A 12,190-nucleotide genomic window follows, 5' to 3' on the forward strand; every position below is an offset into this window, starting at 1 on the left:
TTATTTATTTGCCCCATCCGCAAGCTCATAATATTGACTTAAGAATCCTTTACGGTAAATCGATATAGTGAGATATACTCTGTTTTTCTCGCGACAGGGAAATGTCCCGTGAAAATAATATTCACTGCATCACACCAACACTGCGAATGCGGTCAATCTTTCTTTTTGTTCTCCCTCCCCCTCATTCTTTCTACACATTGACGCCTTAATGGCCTTGCGTGAGCGGCTTGTCGTTGACCGATTTGCGCTTAATAAAAGAAAGGCGTTGAATCTAGTAGGGGTGAGGTCCATTAGGCGAGCTGCCTTGCGGTGATTCGTTGAAATCGTAAATTCGTGATTACCTGTCAACCGACACTCTATTGTCCCACGGCTTTCCTACTTTTTGCTCTACTCCGTTTATACAAGGCGTTGCCTCCGATGTGATGTCATAAGATTGCCACGATAAATGTTGATTTTTTACACGGTAGATTTGCTTTACTTTTTTATCGTATGAATGTGTTTGAATGATGTAGATATCATTGTTTTATTATTAAATGAAGAGAGATACTGATTTTTGCGTGAATATTTGATAAAACGGTCAGGTACATTTTTCAATGGAATAAATCAATATATTGATGCAAAAATTTGATAAACTTATTCATTCGAACATATTTTTCCATGATGTAATGTAAAATTGATTTATTGCGACTGAATGATGTTTTGAAATATCTTATAAATTTCTCATTATTTTTTATGTACAGTTGTTAACAATTCATCATACTGTGATACATAATAGATTAATTAGACAGTTATTTTATTTGAAAGTAGAACATTTTATCATTTTAAAATAACTCTTTTTTCTAAAAGGTTAAAACGTTATTCAGTATGCAAAGTTTACTTTAAATAAAAGAAGAATCATTATAAACGAAAATGGATTTTGGCGACTACTAATAAGTACGAGTTGTACTCGTTTATTTTAGTACAGGAATAGTAAAAAGTAGTCAGTCTTTAAAATTAATCTCAACGGACACCTTAATCTTAGAAATAAAATTACACGTTACAAAATTTGAGCTTTAACCGCAAGCTAAAAATAATATGTAGACACCATGACGTTGAAAATTCAGACACATATTATTTCGATCAGTCTTCTTCGTCGTTTCTTTTGTTTTTTAGTTCCGGTGAAGCTTTCGATTCATTCCCACGGGTAACTGCCGCGGGGGTTGTATATATTTTTTTATTTTATTTTTTTGCTTTCGATAACGGATACCCGACATTCTCGTAACGCTCCATGCGGTTTTATTGGTCGACGCGCCACCCCGTCTCTTCTTATTTTACGAGACTATGTTTAACCAATCAGAGTTTTGTGGTGTTTACAAAGAAGAGATACATAGCTAGAGAGAGAGAGAGAAAGTAAAAAAAGGGAATACGATGTCGAGTGTGTGTGCGGAAAATCTAAACAAATGATTTTTAAAATTCATTAAATAAAAAGGTTTAGGAGTGACTTCCAAACTTTTGAAGTGGAGGGGGGATATGTATTAGGAAGGCTTGGTATTATATTTTGAAAGATCAGCATATGGAATCGACTTGTGATGCATGTAATACAGCAGGAGATTCTCTAAGTTTATTTCATTTGCACTTTTTAACGTTGCTTCATGCGTGAGATAAAGGCATGAAATTTATTCAAACGCTACCACGGTTCTTTTCTTCCCTTCTTTTTAATGCTATAGGCGTTTAAGTGCGATCTTTTTTAATTAGACTCTCATGTAAATTTTCTTGCCGCTGCTACGTTTTTTTTATACGAGAACCTACTTTCATCGAGATATGATAATACTATAGATAGGTAAAACTTTATATATACTTGCATTAATATCCCTCAGCACGTTTGAGTTTATGTGGAATAAATTTTTATGAGCTTTTTTTAATAAAAAAAATCCATCAGCTCAGGTTACACGCGAGTATATTGTATCGAATATAGCATGGAAAAATATAACGAAACAACTTTTCTTTTATATATTGCAATGAAAAAGCTTAACAATGTTCTATTATAGTTATGATAATTTTAATGTAACAGAATGTAAGATTATAAAACATCGTTTAGAAAAAGGAAAGAATACGAAACTTTCCTAATTGAGTTACGTTCCACCTTAACACCGAACACAAAAGACGTTAAGTTGGTTACATAACTTCTGCGACTTTTAGCTTTTAAGCGCGTGGTTTTAGCCGTGAGTTTTTCAATTGACGGTGGGTAGGCAGTGCATGTTTTAATAAAAGGATTATAGAAATATTTCAGTTACAAAGATTGCTCTTTTTTTCAGTATGTGCATCATTAAAGTTGTTTTTCTTTTTCTTAACAGCGAGAAGTTCACACGCCGGGTTTCTTCTTATATATTTTCTATCTAAAAAAGAGTCTGTGTATGTCGTTCCATAAATTTGAAAGGAAGTACTCAGGTTTCTAGGCAGCCTTCACCCCTCCGCCACTATCACAACCTTTTTCTTTCATATCTCCGAGGTGCTTCGCGCGTCTACTTTTTCAGTCTTCTTTTTTTTGTCACTCGCATTTATTCTTCCGTCTGTCAGTATCTCTTTTCTATTTCTAGATGGTTATTTTATTTTTCTTGGAAATTTTTAACAAAACTTACCGTATAAGTGTCTGATATTGTTTGTGCATTTTTTAGAAGAGATACTCGATTATGCCTACAATTGTTTGTTTATCGAATATAAATTCAAAGAAATTTTGAAATAATGATCCAACAGTAGATTACAGTTAAATATTTATGTGCACCACTTATGACGTTACATTATTACTACGTGACGTACTGTATTACGACTAACAGCAGCTGCAATTTGGCAACTCAGCTTTGTTCGCATTCTTTATAAAGTTAGCTATACTCTACTATGAATCACACTCAGCATAAATTTACCCTACGTAATTTAACAAAAGACTGAAATTCTAAATATGCTACTGAATACCCTGGGAAAAAGCCTTTTATAGCTTCTTTGAAAAGGTACTAAATTATAACTTTCAGCAATTGTAGAAAATGCAATTTCTAACATCAAATTAATGCTCGAGTTTTGTTACATTCTTATATTTTTAAAATAAAATAATTGATTCTGTTATAAATATATATATATATATACACACACACACACACACACACATATATATATATATGTGTTTACGTATTTCAAAATATTTCACTACTTTGCAGAAGAGACAGTAGTGGAATTTAGTATTTAAACTCGGATTGAATAAACAGAAATAAAAAACAGTAACAAAAGCACGATCGAAGCTAGCAAATTTCTGAAACTCCATTTTACCTGGCAGTATTTTTTGCATTCTCACGACTTTGATCTTCTAGTGCGTCGTGGGAGCAGGGGATGTGGAGGAGGGCTTTGTTAAAAGTTAACACCAATGGCGCTATGGGAAGAGGCAGATATTCAGGCGGAAACAAACGTCTACCGTAGCTGCTGCTGCTGCGCGCCTGTAAGCACATGAAAGAGGGTAGAAAGAAGGAGTTGAAACAAGAGAGATAGAAAGAAGAAAGAAGACGCGTTTCATGTTGCTGCAGAAGTTACTTTCCTACACAGCTTCTAGTTGGCTTTGCACGCGAAAGGCAATTTCTTAACCGAACTCTCTCTCTTTCCTCTCGCGCATGGGATTCTTGTTGCGTTTTTGTAAGGTGCATATGCTCAATGGTTATTGTGTACCTTATCTTTTATGATCTTTATGGTTTTCAAAACCTGTCGTCGAAAGAGAGACTGCATTTTAAATCCATTTCTTCATAAATACTCATAAATTATGGGTCCTACTTCTTGCACGGATAATTAAAAACTTTAAACTTTAAATTAAACATTTATCCTTGAAAAGTGCATCTGCTGTAAAGTTTTCGACATGCTGCTAACTGAAAGTACTTCAAAAGCACACTCTCAGCATTTTTATCAAGCTGCGCGCGAGAAAAATGAAAAAATGAAGCATAAATTAAAAAGACTTAGCTTCAAATATTTCCTTGCTCTTATTTTTTAGCGAAGGCGTAGTGCGCATAAAAGGCATCGGACCTGCTAGTCGTTAATTCTGGCGCGCCAGTAAATTCGAACTTCAAGGACACCAAGAATTTCAAAAGCTTTTCTGCAGAAGCGATTCTGCTTTTTGTAATTTATCGGTGTCTCCTACTCCTCCTCTTGCAGTTTTTCGCTTTTTCATGCGTCATTTTTCTGCTGCTGCTGCTGTTGGTGGTGGAATTCTCCATCTCTTTTTTTTAGGTTGGATTTATCTTGTTATTTCGGCTCTATAGCTATTGTTTTTTTTCGATGGCGTTTTTTGTTTTCACTTTTTACCGCGCATTTATGGCTGAACGCGGGTTCCCTGCCCATCCTTTTTTTGAGTCTCTTTTATCGCCCGTACCGCGCAAATCATAATAGTGACGTTACTAAAATCTCGAGCAAATTCTACAAATTTTGAGGTCGACCTTCTCTTTTTATATGTGGACTTTCTGATGTAAATTACGCAGGGTAGAAAATACTGCGAAGGGAATTTAACAGTTGAGATTTTAGAAGCAAGTTTATTAAGAGACCAACCCATTCAATTTTTCCGCAAAAATTTTCAAATAAAACTTGTATTATCTTTGCATGAAAAAAACATGAAACAAAAATATTTATACCATAAGAAAAAAGTCTAAATTCATCCAATACATAGATCATATACATCTTGAGTAAAGCCGTAGTCATAAAAAATGAAGTTTAAAAAACAGTTGGCTGGTTTAAAAAATAACCATTGTTTTGTTTTTCCAACAGCAGCGTATTGACTTGCACACACACAACGAAAAGGCCGTTACTGGCGAGGGAAACGCGGCAACCTCGTAACTCGCTTGGTCGCACGCTTTCACTGGCATTCCAGCTGATTTCCCGATACTGCTCTACGCCGCGCTCGCTCGGCAGCGATGGAAATCCATCGAGCGTCTCGGGTCGTCGCGGCCGTTGAGCAAAATCGTATAACCCGCTAAAAGGGATCTCTCTCCCTATTGTTGTCGTTGTCGCCGTTGGACGCGCTCGATTTGCACGCATACACGTAGTGCGTTTAAGTGTATGCGTGTGTGCGGGTATGTACAGTTGAAACGTTTACGCGACTGATGGTCCGTGGCCCTCGCGAGTCATAAATCTTCCAGCGAACCTCCTGTCCCGGGTAATACTCAAGTTCCGCGAGCTGCATTTGCTTTTATGTATGCCTTTTTTTCCACTCCCGACCAGCATGAGATTTAGATGCTTTAGTAATGAGAGCGACTCTGTTTAATGTGCAATTGGATTGTGTGCGTCGTTTATGAATAGAAATCGTAGATCTATGTGTGTACGTTTCGTTTCGGCTGACTAAATTCTGTTTATTCGTCTGAATCGATTCAAATATTGATATCAACGTATGACAAGATACATTTATGGACGCAATTTATTATTTTCCCATAGTTTTTTCTACTAAATGTCAAAGTCAAAATTCTATGGTAATACTTCGTAGCCATTAAAATATACTTTGTCGAAGGGAAACAATAAAATTAACTTACAAATTTATCAAGTCAGCAAGTAAAAAGTTGTAGCAAGCTGTTCGTCCACTATCCAAAGCCGCATAATTCATCAACTTCTAGCAAAAGTTTTCGTAATGAGATGATTTCAAAGAATCTTGAAACAATAATAACAGATTCGTCTAGCTAAGGCTCGGAAAAAAAGTTTCTTGAATACTTCAGCTTTTTTTGCGTTTATCGTAAGTTCTTTTTTTAAGAAACTTCTTACTAACTTTCCGAACGTTACCAACTTTCAAGTTAATCACTTTAGAGGCTCTTTTATCATTCTGAGTTACAACTTTTCTAATCTTCGAAAAAGAGTTATGAAATTAATGTTGAAACTATGTTTGGCTTAAGAATTTCAAAAATTTCTGGAAACATCGATGTGTGCATGTTCAAAGCAATTGAAAAATTTTGCACTTCTTTCCTCATTCTATAGTAAATTGAAATAAAAAAATGTATATTTTTGAAACATCATTAGGTAATTTTACAAAATCCTTATTCAAACTAAAACTGGTCAGCATATGAAGCATACTACATATACCCATTATCTTTTCTATATCGTGCACGCAAAAACCTTCCTCGCTTGGATAAGTAAAATTTATTTTTCCGCTAGTAAATATTCCATCGAAGTATACAAGTCTTTTTTCAGCAGGGTACCCTCGTCCGACAAATTCAATTATGATCGATCTACGCCAATGGCTATTCTTCTTTCTGAGTTATCGAAGAACTACCGTGAATCGTTCGATGTTCGTGCGCAGATTCAACTCGTGACACTTCATTGGCAAATGGAAAGACCAACTTCTATCCAGAAATAATATCAATTTTTCCTGACATGTGCTAGTGAAAAACAATCAAATTTCGTGCTTAAAGATATACCTTTAATGAAGTGCGATAATATTAACAAGTTGGGGTAAAAGAAAAAAATGTCCCACGAGCACGACCAGGAGTTGTTGCTGGTGTGCTTCCGAGCTTTTAATAAAGAGGGGTGAACTTTCGTAGAGGAAGCGATCTTTTGCCACAACCTCGTATCCAGAAAATTGCTTTACGTTAGCTCGTAAAGTTTTTGTTATGAAGGAGTTGATTAAAAATAATAAAGAGTGATAAGATGCTGCATGGAGACTTGGAATTGAAAAAGTCATTAAGTATCGAAATCTTAATATACCACAAAAAGGTGTTCATCTACGCGCAGTCAATCTTGAAAATAGCTTGTAGCTCATTCAAATTTAGTTTAAGACTGATGATTAACCGTCAAGCGATTAAGACCGATACATAACGTGCCCTAAACGTTGTCACTTTAACGGCGCTGCGCTGTCAGTGCTCCGTTAATTATTGGCTTTGCAAATGAGGTTAGACAAACAAGCAGCGCTAGTGCAGAGGCCGGAACATGCATGCACATACACACACACGCGCATACACTCACACACACATACACACTTGCGACATATACAGGTATATATACTATGGCCCACCGCTACCGAATCCAGTGAGGCTGACTGAAAGGTTGTCGAACTGACAACGTCGCATTTCGAAACGTTATCATATGGAAAATCAAATAGACGGTTATTAGACTTGTCGGAACTAGTAAACATTTTGTATGCTGTTTTATTTGAATAGCAAAATGTACAGCAGGCAATGTCGCGATATGCTGTTGATTTGTGTGCTTCAAGGTGGTCGACATTTTTTTTTTGCTCGATATATATAAAGTATGTTCGTATAAATATGAGCGCGGAATATAGTATATTTAATAGTGCATGTGAGTAACAGTGAAACATTCGTACTGCGGTTTTTATTTGTTATAAAATGTTGTTATTCAATGTTTACTTACCCTCAATAATTGGATGGCGAGGCTTGTATGACATATCTGAAACAGATTGTAACATTGATCAGATAATTGTTACAAGAAAATGATATATTTAACAATGATCCGCTATAAAAAGTACTAAAAGAAAAGAAAAACTACATCAATGGTACATTCTACTCGACTCCCACTTGAAAATTGAGCTCACGGAGAAAAAGGGGAGAGAATGAGAAAGAAAAAAAATCAAACGAATCATCGAAGCACAAGAACATTTCTTCAGCAAACACATTAATCCGGAAACGCACAAGGACTGACTGTAGTAACTTTTAATTATCCGAGCGCCTTTCCCCTTCGAAATCCATTAATGAAGAGGCTTCTCTGCGAGCGTTGGAAAATAATTAGAACTTCCCAACAAAGCGCAACTTTGGCAAAGCTATCGAAGACAGCCGACTGTCATCGTCGCGCGGGATGTTTGTGATAGAGGATGAGAGAGAAATTTTCCTTGGGGCGATTAAGCGAAATGCCAAGATTCGGAAGGATCGAGTGATGAATTCGAGGGGTAGTTCGGTAGCGATCGTTGATCTGTGTGATTCTTTGTTTGTTTTGACTTTTAAAGTCTATTGAGGAATCGATCTTCGAAAAAACTTCCTATGTGTGTTTGCACAGTACCGCTTATTTCAACAAAATAAACTCAATTCAAGATCGCGATTTTATTTATTTTCTCGATTTGTTAGTTGCTATTTATATGAATAACGTTGCTTATTAATCACATCAGATTATATTAAGAAGCGAATCTTTCGGTCTCCCCATACGTTGATATATACTACTAATTTTGATTTCTAGCTCAACCTTTTCCCCTATATATTGGCGAACACGTGTCTCCGATACAAATCGTTGTAATTAATGTCTGAAACTTTGGTTATCCCAGCTCTGAACACGAAAAGAGCAAGAGAGCGAAACTGCAGCACGTGTCGTTCATGCGAAGTAGCAGGTTGTGCGCGGCAAAGTGTAAAATCTTGGGGCGAGCGAAGAAAAGCGGAGTAAGTATGGTCATATCGATAAGCGCTCTCTTGGACTCGTAACACCTCTATTATATGACTCGACGATCTTTCGAGCGTCTCCACCCGTGTAATTTCGATAGCTTTGCAAGCATTCGATGCGGTTAAGCTGCTTATTATTAAGCGTCGATAGAACCTTCTGTTGTTCATTTAAAAAATTTCACTTTCCGGCGTGTTTTCAATTATCAAATTTGCCTATACAAAGCTTTGTTGTATTATCGGAACCAATTAGTTTGCTCTTTCTGTGTATCTTAGTTAACTCGGAATATTAGTTTAAAAATTAATAGGATTTATTTAACCAAGTACTCATTTAATAAAATAAATTGCACTAAGATTTTCATAACAATTTAACTACGCAGAAACCAATAAATTTAATTTTGAAGTCAGATACGTGTTACAAAACATTGTAAGGAAATGTCTTTTTTATCACATTTCTTCTTTTTTTATCGGATGCTTTCAAGATTTCCCTAGTTAAAACTCTCTACGGAAACAGATACATACCAAGGAAGTTCTTTATTCGTAGTCCCTTGAAAATCAGAGATCAGAACGTGCTCTCTGGAAAAAAGTTAGCAGCTCGAAAAGTTTTCCGCACAAGCGCGAATAATCTGAAGATATATACATTATGATAAACAGCCGTAGGAGAAGACCGAACCGGAACTCGATGGTGAGAAATCGTAGAAGATACGCTGACGCTCGCAAGTGTATAATATATACGCGTGAGAAAGTGCAGTTGCGGCTTGCGAGAAGAAGAAAGAAAGGAGCAGCTACTGCTGCTCCTTCTGCTGCTGCTGCGAGCGATTGATTTTCTCGATATTTCAAGCCAAGAAGAGAGAAAGAAACTTTGGCTACCGCCGCGAAAAATGAAGAAACTTTTGCCGAGATTCGGGATCACGTCTCTACCGCCTTATAACGGATTTCTCACGCTCGCCTGAACAACATAAGAATTCCTCACGCACATGTGTTTCTCTCTCACTCTTTCTCTCTTTGAGAGAAAGAAGAACTTTCTTCTCCCGAGAAAGAATACACGCGAGAATATTAATTTAATTGCACATATCGCGAACGTGTACTTGTATTGGTACGTGGCTTAATTTATAAAAGTTTGACACACAAGCGCACGCACAATGCCAATGCGGATTAACAATAATTCCTCTTTATTGGCGGGACAGTCAAGCGAAGAATCGAAGCGGCAAATCCCTTGTGCGCGGATAAAACGGTAAATCCTCTTTTCTAGTTATGACAATTTCGCGTTCATCGCTTACGACACGTCTTCTTTCCGCCAATCTTCTAGTTCCCTTTTTCTTTCTCGTTATTACGCGAAACTTTTGTCAGATCTCTATCCGTCTCTGCACGACAATGGATAAAAATATCCTTATTTTCTTTGGGACAAGTTATTTTTCGAAGAATAAAAGACATAGACTGTATTACCACCGTCATTCGACATCCCTTGTTAATTCAGTGCGCATAATTATTCAATTTCATTTTGAAAACGTCGGGACAGATCAATCTCGAGATATGTGCCGTCAGAATGAACGCAATTCTTGGATGGAAAATTTGATTGTTTTAAAAATCAACCAAAATTATAGGATACTCGAATTCGCCTTTCCATTTATAAGCGACATCATGGAAAAGTTATACAATTACGGTAAATTATCTTCTTCCAGAAATATCTTATTATCAGATTTCTAGCAATCGGTTTCAATGAAGATAATAGTAAATGTATAATTTGAAATAGTCTACTTTCTTTTCACTGAAATAAAAGAGTCTACTTTCTATCGTAAAATTCTATCAAGTTGATATTACCCATATGGCTACGCTACGTATATACCTGTCATAGACTATTTGCAATAATCGAAGCGGCGGACTGACAGTCAAACAGCCTTGTTTTGACCACCTGTAGGCAATATGCGAGCGCACAGACCTAATCTACATATGACAGAGCGAAGCATTCACCTGGCTCTGTTTGTTAATTTTACGTACGATTGACGAGTCATTCACACAAATACCGATTGACGGATATGTTGCTCGTTGCGTTAGAAGCTTCCAACAGATTCAAATATTTTATACTTGTTAATTTTTATATATCACGAATAACATTTATGGATCCAGTCAGATTTTTATACTTTTCCAAGGGGTTTATGGTTGATTGCCAGTTCTGTAGAGTAATTTTTATTGATAAAGACGATGCGTATAATTGATCAATTTTCAGATGATTATAGTTTTGATTTACTTTATCCCCCACCTATTAGCAGTAAAGTTATTTTTTCGATAACAATCCACATCTATTAATCCATGGATTGCAGTAATCAACGCTAACCACCATCTAAGCCATAAGCAAAAATGGATAGTAATAATAACATACACATTGAGGGTAACTCAATTCCAACACAAAAGGGAGTCATCATTGTAAGGTCCAATCAAGCTCCGAGTTAAGGGTAGCAAGCGCGATTAGTGAATAATTCTGACGATCTTTATTTTGATCACGCGATCGGTCTATTGACTATATCTCCGATAATTTATCTACTGGGCGTGTGCTGCTTCAAATCGATAATGCGTTTTTCATCGCTCGCGTGCGCGGTCCGACAAACTTCGAATAAATAATTCGTGCAGTTTCGTCCTAATGAGGACGAGCCGTGTACTAGCAAAACTTTTGCACACGTATGCATCAGAATTTTTTGGTCAATAAAAAATTTCTCGTAAAGGTAGATGCAAAGACGTGTCTTACGTACCGAAATAGAGGCTCTTATTTTGCCACTGCTACCGAAATTCGAAGCGATAGAGAGAGGAGAAGGAGGCGAAAGAGAGAGAGAGAGAGAGAGAGAGAGAGAGAGGCGAATCGATTGATTGATTGAAATGCTTATTATCGTCGAGCACGCGAGCTGTTTCTATGGCCATGGGATGGAATGCCTGGCGAAGATTCGATCGGTAATGATGAAGTGGTGAACTTGGTGTGGTCTATTATAGTTGCCTCGTTTAATTACCAATTTTTCTACAATTACTTTTAATTACTTTAAAGACGGTTGATCAATTTTCAGAACAAGTAATTGACAATCCTACGATACTTGTCAATGAATTAATCATTTTCAATACTCAGCAATTTACAAAAAAAAATTTAATTTTTTAAAACTTCCGATAAACTCAATAAATCTACTTATACGTTTAAGAATCTCTTAAATTATACATTCAACGTAGGAATCGCTCAAGCGATAAAAAAGGGAAACTTGAACGCAGCCTCGATTTATCTTTCCTTTATAAATGAGTGAGTAGAGCAAGACACTCGAAACGAGTTTCTGTCGAGTTTTACGTTTGTTTTCTTCTCCTTTTTGCTATTTTTCATTTTATTATTCGATAATATCGATAACAAGATAGCATGCGTGCATCTATTTCTACGTTCACTTTGTATAGATTATAAAAAATATATTGACCTGATACACTTTGTACTGATTATAAAAATGAATTTGATTCCATTAGCTTAATTTTATTAGTCGGAAGCATGGTTTATTAACATATTTTTCTAATTAAAACTTACAAACAGAAATGTATTTGGTGAAGGAAAATTGTCAAGAGGAAAGCTACTTTGAAAGATAGATCTCTTGTGCTACCTTCTCCGTACTAGTTCGTTTCACCATAGACAAGTTTGTCAGCTTGACCTTTTCACTGTCCGCTCGTTTTCTTTATTTACTTTAAACTTCATTACCGTTGTCCACGGTAGTTTCGAATACCTTAGCCAAGAAATATTTGTTTAATACTCTATGTAAATTTTAAGCAACTTAAGAATGTCGCAATAAAGAAATAATGTATTTATAAAT

At 36.1% G+C, this 12,190-nt stretch overlaps 1 protein-coding gene across 2 annotated transcripts in view; it reads right to left on the bottom strand.

Annotated features, from left to right (window-relative positions):
- The window catches only part of LOC131665551 (agrin-like), a 213,429-nt gene that overhangs the window by 142,347 nt on the left and 58,892 nt on the right, over nucleotides 1-12,190 (bottom strand). For both annotated transcript variants that reach the window (XM_058937487.1, XM_058937488.1), the window contains exon 3: nucleotides 7,354-7,389. In XM_058937487.1, the coding sequence (XP_058793470.1) occupies nucleotides 7,354-7,389 (36 nt within the window). The remainder of the gene's footprint in view (nucleotides 1-7,353; nucleotides 7,390-12,190) is intronic.

This window comes from Phymastichus coffea, unplaced genomic scaffold, assembly GCF_024137745.1.
Source record: "Phymastichus coffea isolate CEN01 unplaced genomic scaffold, Cenicafe_Pcof_1.1 PCOF00052, whole genome shotgun sequence".
Lineage (NCBI taxonomy): Eukaryota > Metazoa > Arthropoda > Insecta > Hymenoptera > Eulophidae > Phymastichus > Phymastichus coffea.